The sequence below is a fragment of the Lepidochelys olivacea genome (assembly GCF_965140295.1).
Source record: "Lepidochelys olivacea isolate rLepOli2 genome assembly, chromosome: 1".
Taxonomy (NCBI): Eukaryota; Metazoa; Chordata; order Testudines; family Cheloniidae; genus Lepidochelys; species Lepidochelys olivacea.
Window position 1 is genome coordinate 2288753 of NC_140411.1, and position 8613 is coordinate 2297365.

At 49.1% G+C, this 8613-nt stretch overlaps 1 protein-coding gene across 1 annotated transcript; it reads left to right on the forward strand.

Annotated features, from left to right (window-relative positions):
• Positions 1-203: 203 nt before the first annotated feature.
• LOC311514605 (olfactory receptor 52E2-like) lies at positions 204-1151 on the forward strand (the record flags this gene model as incomplete). Its single annotated transcript, XM_084617170.1, has 1 exon — positions 204-1151. The coding sequence occupies one exon, from the start codon at positions 204-206 to the stop codon at positions 1149-1151; it is 948 nt and encodes a 315-aa protein (XP_084473296.1).
• Between the last annotated feature and the right edge of the window lie 7462 nt (positions 1152-8613).

The following is an 8613-nucleotide window of genomic DNA, read 5'->3' on the forward strand; positions in this document are numbered from 1 at the left end:
AATGTCATTTTACTGTGTGCGAAGAGCGAAAAATCTGCTTCACCATGAAAACAGCTCCCAGGGCTAACATTGTCTCTCCCTCCAGGCATTTCTACTGTGACTATCATCCTGGATTCTGGGGGCATAAATTAAGTGAGCGAAATATATGGTACATCCAGGAGACACCATTCTGCCTCAGAGTTGGAAAATTTCTCCCCTACTTCATGTCAGATTCCAACACAACCGACTTCACCAACCCCTCCACCTTCATCCTGCTGGGCATTCCTGGCCTGGAGGCGGCCCATGTCTGGATCTCCATCCCCTTCTGCACCATGTACGTCATAGCCATCTTGGGGAACTTCAGCATTCTCTTCATTGTGAAGATGGAGCAGAGCCTCCATGAACCCATGTACTATTTCCTCTGCATGCTGGCTGTCACCGACCTGGTCCTGTCCACGTCCACCATGCCCAAAATATTGAGGATCTTCTGGTTCAATTCCAGAGAGATCGATTTCAGTGCCTGCCTCACCCAGATGTACTTCATTCACTGCTTCGTAGTAACGGAGTCTGGGATCTTCGTGGCCATGGCTTTTGATCGTTATGTGGCCATCTGCCATCCCCTGAGACATTCCACCATCTTGACAAACCCCCTGGTGGCCAAGATCGGGCTGGGCGTGGCACTGCGTGGCGGCATGCTCGTGGTCCCCTTTATTCTAGTGGCAAGGCGGTGGCCATATTGCAGAACCAACATCATACCCCACTCATACTGCGAGCACATGGCCGTGGTTAAACTGGCCTGCACTGAAATCCATGTCAGTAATTACTACAGCCTCTCTGTGGTAATCTGTGTATTTGGTCTGGATATGATTTTTATTGCTCTGTCCTATACCCAGATCCTCAAGGCCATCTTTCGTCTCCCCACAAAGGATGCCCGTCTCAAGACTTCTGGGACCTGCGGCTCCCATCTCTGTGCCATCTTAGCCTTCTACATCCCATGTCTCTTCTCTGCCCTCACGTACCGCTTTGGAAAGAATATGGCCCTGCATTTCCATGTTCTCACTGCCAGCATTTACCTTCTGGTGCCCCCCATGCTAAACCCCATTATCTATGGGGTGAGGACCAAACAGATCCGGGACAGGCTGATCCGGCTCTTTACTCATAAAGGGACCTAAAATTTTCTCCTGGTGCTCTGACTCTCAGACCGAGCTCCGTGCAGAGCTGGCTGGTGACAAGGTGCTGGGCCCTCTTCCCTGAATCACTGACTGGATACTCAAAGAGACATTAAACCCTTTCCTGGCCTTACTGTGCAGTTTCAGGGTGACAAACTAGGGAATGTGTTTGTGTAGAACACATTAACTCTTAGGGCTTCCACCTCCCTTATTGCAGGTAACTAGACCCCTGACACCCTGCCCCTTGCCCGTCCTCTTCCCACATAGCACAACCTCCTTCTCCCCCTATTCTCTCCCTACTCCACCAGGACCTTGCCCCTATTACTTAGCTACAAATTTCCGAGGCAAGAGACCATTCTGTGGATTACTTGTTTTGATTTCAGTTCCCTTTTTTTCCCTCCTGGGGGCCCGTAGCTGGCAGGGTCCCGGCAATGGGGATGTGCTGGGAGCTCTTTGCCCTTAGCCAGGCCTCAGGGGCAGGGCAAGGAAAGATCAGCTTTGAAGCTATAAGGACAATAGCTGAGAGAGGCAGAAGGATAAGCCCCTGTGTCAGCTGGGAAGGCGGGATGCTGGGCGGAGGCTGGGGTGAGTTCGGTAGCTGACAGGGAGGGAGATGAACAGCACACCTGCCATTAGCCGGCTATTCACACACATACACGGCACCTTATCTGGAACGACAGGGCACCCATTGCCCAGGGGCTGAAGCTGGACAGGGAAACTGAGTCTAACGTACACTCTGCATGATGCTTATGATCACTACATCTAAAAGCTCTTTAGCTAGGCTGCTAGGCAGCATTATGCCCATGCCATGGATGGACTGAGCCCCAAAGAGGTAAAGTGATTTGCCCAAGGCCACACAATAATTCGGTGGCAGAGCTGAGAATAAGAACTGGCAGTCATGACCCCCCCAGCACCATTGCTCTGGCTATGAACTGGCATTGCTCCTCTGGTACCAGAACATCACCAATAACCATAACTTCAGACACAAAGGGAAGACATGCACACGAACAGGAGAATCAAACCCAGCAGATCATAACTTCCCCTCTGACACCTGACAGGACACACTTGGTACAAGATTTATTGCAGCTGTATAACAGTGGCAGCAACAATGACAAAAATGGTCATATTCAATCATACAGCATCACACGCTGTTCTCCTCCCACGATGGTGCCACCTAAGGAAGGGGCATTGCCCGGGTTCGAGCAGGGAAGCAGCTGGGACACTAGAGCCACTGGAAGACAGGAAGAGCCGATGAAAACCTCTTTTGTCACGGGGACCCAGCTTGTACAAAGACAGGACAAAAGAGTTTTTTAAAAGTGAGAGGTGGACGTCCGGGAACTTGGCTGTTTCCTCCAAGTGTCGCCAGCGAGTCCCCCTGGCATTGAACAACCTTAACTTCTGTTTGACTAAAGCATCTTCCAGAAAGGTGGCCAGGGCTAGATCCACAAAGGCACCTGGGTAAATACCGAACTTAGGCGCCGCTGACTTTCTCAAACCCCGGCTCATCCGCTGCCTGACCCTGCAGGAGCCTCAGGTTCCGCCAGGAGCCTGCACAAGGCAACCTGGGGGCTGACGCTGCTGCTCAGAGTCTTCGCTCAGGCTTTAATTCTGGTGGGATGCTCCAGCGAGGTGCCTCCCCCGCATCTCTCCAGCAGGCCTGATCGCTGAGGGGTTCTCAGACCCTGCCTCCTGGATGGGGCCTTGCAGGCTGGGAATGTGTGTGCGCATGAGCATCCGTGTGTGTGTTTGTGCACATGGACCCGTGTGCATGTGTGTGTGTGCGTGCGTGTGCATCACACTCGCATCTGAGTGTGAACCTGCATGTGTGTGTCTGTGTGTGGGCATGTGCGTGTGTGCTTATGTGGGTCCATCTGTGTCTGTGCACGTGTCCACATACATGTGTGCACAGGCGTTCTTGAATGTGGATCCATGTCTGTGTGTTCAGATGGGTCCGTGTCTGTGTGTGCACGTGGCTGTGTGTGTGTACACATGGGTGTGTGTGCGTGTGCATCTGTGTTTGTGCACCCCCATAACGTCCCCTAGCCCAGTGATGTCAAGCTAACCAGCTTTTGATATGTAAGTCATCCCTTTTTGAATACTGTTATCACATTAGAAGTCTATCAGTCTTCTGGGATATCCCTGGTGTTCCAATATTTATTAGAAATGAATTTCACCGGTGCAGGGATCTCCTCAGACAACACTTTTAGGACTCCTTGGATGCGTTATATCAGGGAACGCTGATTTTAAAATATTGATCCCTAGTAGGTGCTATTTACCATCCTCCATACTTACCAGTGGACTGAAAAGTAGTTCATGTGATCTGAGTGCATCATCCTGCTTCTTTCCAAATACAGCACAGAAAGGTTTATTGAACATTTTTGCCCTTTCTGCATCATTATGAACAGTGTTACCATCCCCATCTAGTAAAAATCTATGCCACTCGGTGGATTTCCTTTGTTTCTAATATACTTAAATATATTCTCCTTATTTCCTAAGCCCTGCCAGCCATGGATTTGTCTCTGGTGTCTTTTGCTTCCCTTATCCATTTTCAATATTTTATAATTTCTCCTTTCTAGCAACTGCTATCCACTTCGCCTGTTTTAGAGGCACCGATGGACAATCTCTTCCTGTCAATGGATAGAGGTCAGATATCCATGTTCATTCTCCTGGACTTTACATTATTTGACACTGTTGACAATGAGATACTGCTGTCTCAACTAGGAGGCAGCAGGAGTCTAGAGGGATGCACTAAAATGGTCTGAATCCTTGGAGGGACACAACCAATTAGTGGTGATGGGAAACTGCACCTCCAGCATTAGACCCACCCCTGGTGGAGTCCCAGAAGGATCAGTTCCCTCTCTGGGGCCTTTCCAAATCTCCATGCAGCCATGGTGGGAACTGGTCACACAACATGGACTCAAACGCCAGCCGTATGCAGGTGACACCGAGCTCTGGCTCTCCTTTCCGCACGACCACACCACTTTCACCAGGATGGAACAGCTGCCTGAAGCTGCCAACAAGCAAGACAGGCAATGCTGGTGGGCAGAGCAAAGCATTTTGAAGGGTTTGCAGCAATGGTACAGCCTCTTTAGGATGCAGTTTCAGCCCACATCCGAGCAAGTGTTTTCCCGCTGGGATAATTAAACCACCCCCAAGGAGCAGCAGGAGCTCTGTCTCCCGCTGACATGACGCTGTCCACACTGGCGCTTTTGTCCATGGAACTTTTGTTGGTCAAGGGAGTGGTTTTTTCACACCATTGTCCAACTTTTACAGGCAAAAGTTCTAGAATAGGCAAAGCTTGAAGACTTTTGACTCCTTGGGGGCTTTCACTTGTTCCATCTCCAGGATGGCTCCTTCCTTCCTTCACCACAGCCCTGCTATCTTTGGCCTCTTCTCTGGTCTCCTCCCTGGTACCAGGGGTTCTCTTGGGAATTTATACGACGGAGGCTTAGTCTGCACTTGAAGAAGGGAGGTGTGATTAGAACTAAAGCAATGTAACAAAAGCTAACGGAGAGCTACGTGCTCCCAGCTGTGTATCTGGTGCAGCCATCACTCAGTGGCTGGTTCTCGCTCGCCCCCTGTAATGACATACAGCTAAGAGTAGCATAAAATCCCTCCTTTACCCATAAGTGGTTAATCACTTCAATTAACCAGAAGGACAAATGGGGAAATAAGATACTTTGAAATCTGGGGAGAGGGAAGAGGTTTTGTTTTGTGCTCTTTGTTTTGTTCCCTCTTGGGAGAAAGAGAGAGACCAAGCAGGTAACCCAGCACCTACTGAAAAAGGGTCTGGTCTGTACTTTTATTAAAGGCAATTGGTTGGTATGTTATTCTCAAGCCTCACCAGGAAAGGGGGTGAAGGGACTTGGGGGGAGATTTTGAGGAAATAGGAACTCCAAGTGGTCCTTTTCCTGAACGTTTGTCTAAATCACTTGGTGGTGGAAGCAATACCATCCAAGGACAAGGGAAGGGATTTGTGCCTTGGGGAAGTTTTTAACCTAAGCTGGTGGAATATAAGCTTAGGGGGTCTTTTATGCGGGTCCCCACATCTGTACCCCAGAGTTCAGAGTGTGGATGGAACCCTGACATCCCAAACATGTGCTCTGCTTTTAAAGGCCCAGAACACACTTCTAACAGCCAGGGCAGGGCTGTGAATTTCTGCTGTCTCACACCCACCCAGCAGCCTACATAACCATCCATTCTTAGTGCTGTTACTCCCCCATCTTCCCACCTGCCCCCTTTCCAGTAGCTGTGTCTTCAGTAAGCTCCTTGGGACAGGGTGTGACAACGTGGCCTCTGTTGGGACACTACTGAGAGTATCGATTCAGGACAAATTGCTTAGAGCAGGGCAGTCACATCCCAAGGGTGGGGGTCCTTCACTATGGGGTAACCAGAAGTCAAACACACAATTCCCTCAGACACTCCACTTTCCCAGTATCACCACCAGCACCACTCCTTATGGGGATGAATGGTTATGAAAACCAATACCCCAGTAAAAGAAAAAAAGGTTATCCCAATCCCAAAGGACCAAGCCTCTGCTCCAGGTCAATATATAACTCAGATTTCATCCACAAATCACGCTGTTGCCAATCCTTTAGAATCTAATATCTAAAGGTTTATTCATAAAAAGAAAGAAATATAGATGAGTTAAAATAGGTTAAATGGAAACAAATGCAAATAATTGCATCTCACTTCAGGCTTGTTTCAGGCTTGATGGGATTACTGCTGATTTAAACCAATCAAGTCTCTGGAGTACAAACATCCCAGCTTGGATGGGTTGTTCCGTCCTTTGTTCAGAGCTTCAGTTTGTAGCAAAGTCCCTCCAGAGGTTAGAAGCAGGCTTGAAGACCAGATGGAGGGGTTTCCAGGGCCTTTTATATCCTCTGCCATGTGCAAGGACATCTCTGTGTTCCTACTGGGGAAAAATACAGCAGCAAGATGGAGTTTGGAGTCACAAGGGCAACTCACATTTCCATGCCTAACTCAGTTTGCAGGCAGAGCAGCCATTGCTCACATGCTACCTTGAACATTCCCAGGAACTCTCCTCAGATGCAGATTGGAGTCTCCCAAGGCCCATTGTCAATTAAGTGTTTCTTGATTGGGCACTTACTCAGCCTAGTCCTTTCTCAAAAAGCTGACCAAATGCTTCACTGATGTTACTCAGAATAAAACACCTTAAGATACAAATACATAGCCAATATTCATCACTTCAAATACAAAAATGATACACATGAGGCTTCCACAATACAAATAATGATCATAAACAATAAATGCAATAATCCACACAAGTAAGGACCTAGTTCCCACCACCCTTCATTGCCGTTAGCGACAGAGGAAGATCAAACCGTGCTGGCCAGCTGCAGAGTGTGAGTAATTCGAATACAGGAGGAAATGCCCCCCGTTCAGCTCAGACAGGAGAATTTGTTCAGTCTCATAACGCTGCTTTAAAATCCAGGTGCTCCACACCAGAGAAATACCCCCAATGAGCCAGAGGAGCAGGCCGAGAGCTCAGCTGTGGGAATCCAAGCGCCCTCCACCGGGGCTGTCCTGGAAAGTCTGACTCAGCCTGGAACATTAGATTTCAATTCCACCTGTGCGACACTAGGAGGAAATGAGCCAAGAGGGAGAGAACAAATCCAGTCCAAACACTAATCCAGTCTTTATCCTGTCTACGGGCCCCCCTTTGTTCCAGGGCAGCTTTGTGGGGGAGGGACACGCCACCCACAGGGACATTCTGTTGCTGTTGCTTTCATTAAGTCTCTTCCCCCAGAGCGACCCCAGGGACTGTGATGCGTTGGCAGGTTTCTGAGTGGGAGCGGAAGTGGAGTCCAGGAGTTCACACCTCACAGGAGTGGGGAACCCACAGGCCACAGCTAGTTCTGAAAACCTCACATTCACCTTGAGAGAATGACGAAGGCTCAGGCTCCTTCTTCCAGCCTTTCCTCTGCATCCCACCCAACAAACAGTCCATGCCAGAGCGGGAGTCCATTTCCCTCTTGGCGTGAGAGAGAGACCGTGGTTAGGGCAGGGGAGTCACGACTGCTGGATTCTGTCTGTCATCCTGCCATTCAACCTCTGTGTGACCTTGGCCAGATCACATCGCTCTCTGCCTCAGTTTACCTATCTGTATAATGGGGATATGTTCATACTGACATTCCTGAGTCTTTCTGAGATCCTTCAATGATACTTACTGTGGAGAATTACTGATCTCTTAGCAATAGCTCCGTGTGCCTGCAGAAAGTGTTTGTGTCTCCCCTCAGGCATCTGTCTCCAGACCTGTCTGTCTACTCTCTACTCTCTACCCCTCCATCCTGGGCATTTAGAGGGTACCAGACCCTATGGAGACAAAGGACTAATCCCTAGTTTTTCTTCCTAATCAACTATATTTTTTTTACATATACACAAATACACAGAGAAGCCAATTCCTGTCTGACTCAGGGGAGAGCCCAAGAATTCTCATCTCCCTTTGGGAAGGTCCCTTAATTACTGTTTACTGCTAAAGCTGCATAAATAGCACAGAAGCAGAGACAAGCTGGTCTCAAACCTGTTTGCATCCAGATGCTGCTTCTCCCCTAGATTTTGAGGAAACCCCACTGAGACTGCACAGAGCTATATTATAAACGGTGCTCAGCCCTGTGTTGGCTCTCGGCGTGGGACGCTGCTGCAGACACTGGGGTGAGAGAGGTGTGGGGCACGGCTACCTGAGGGGGATTCCCAGGGAAACCACTTCCTTCTCAGGATTCTCAGGTACCATCTCCTGCTGGGGAGCTCACCTGCTCGACAAACTTAGTGCAATGTGGGCATGATGGGATAGACGGTAAGTCTGAGGTCCTTTCTGCCCTGCACAGCCATTTAACATCCCAGGGCCCTTGCCACAGGGGATGAGTTTGCACCAGTATTTTCTGTGCGCACCTGTCCGCCCCAGCTGATGGCTTCCAGCCCAAGGGGGCTGCATTTCAGTGGCACAGGGGATCCTCCAGGAGAAAGGTGTTAGTAGATGTATAATACAAAGGCCACATTCTGGGACTCTGGCCCATAGTTTGCTCAGGCCCCACTGAGGCAAAACTCCCCTTGGAATAAGAAGTGAATAAAGACCTCAAGAGCCAGCTGTGTGTTAATGCACAGAGACTTTCACCTCCTGCTCTTGCATTTCAGGGCTCTGGCTGTTAAGTGGGGGTATGTGTGGGGGTGACTGTTACCTGACTTTTGTCTGCTGGAAAGCATGGAGGTGGAAGTGCTCCTCACTGGAATAACATGGGCAAGACATATTGTCTCCTAACTTCAGTTGAGAAATCAGCTGAACTGTTATGTCTGAAACTTTCAAAAAACAATTCAGACAGAAGCAAACACCCAGTGTAGGAAATTTCACTCCGAACACTTAAAGTTTGGAAAATTTACATCCAACTGAAAATGAGGTCTTCTTATTGAAGGTCTCAGACAGCTTTAAGTAAAGGTGGTGCCACCA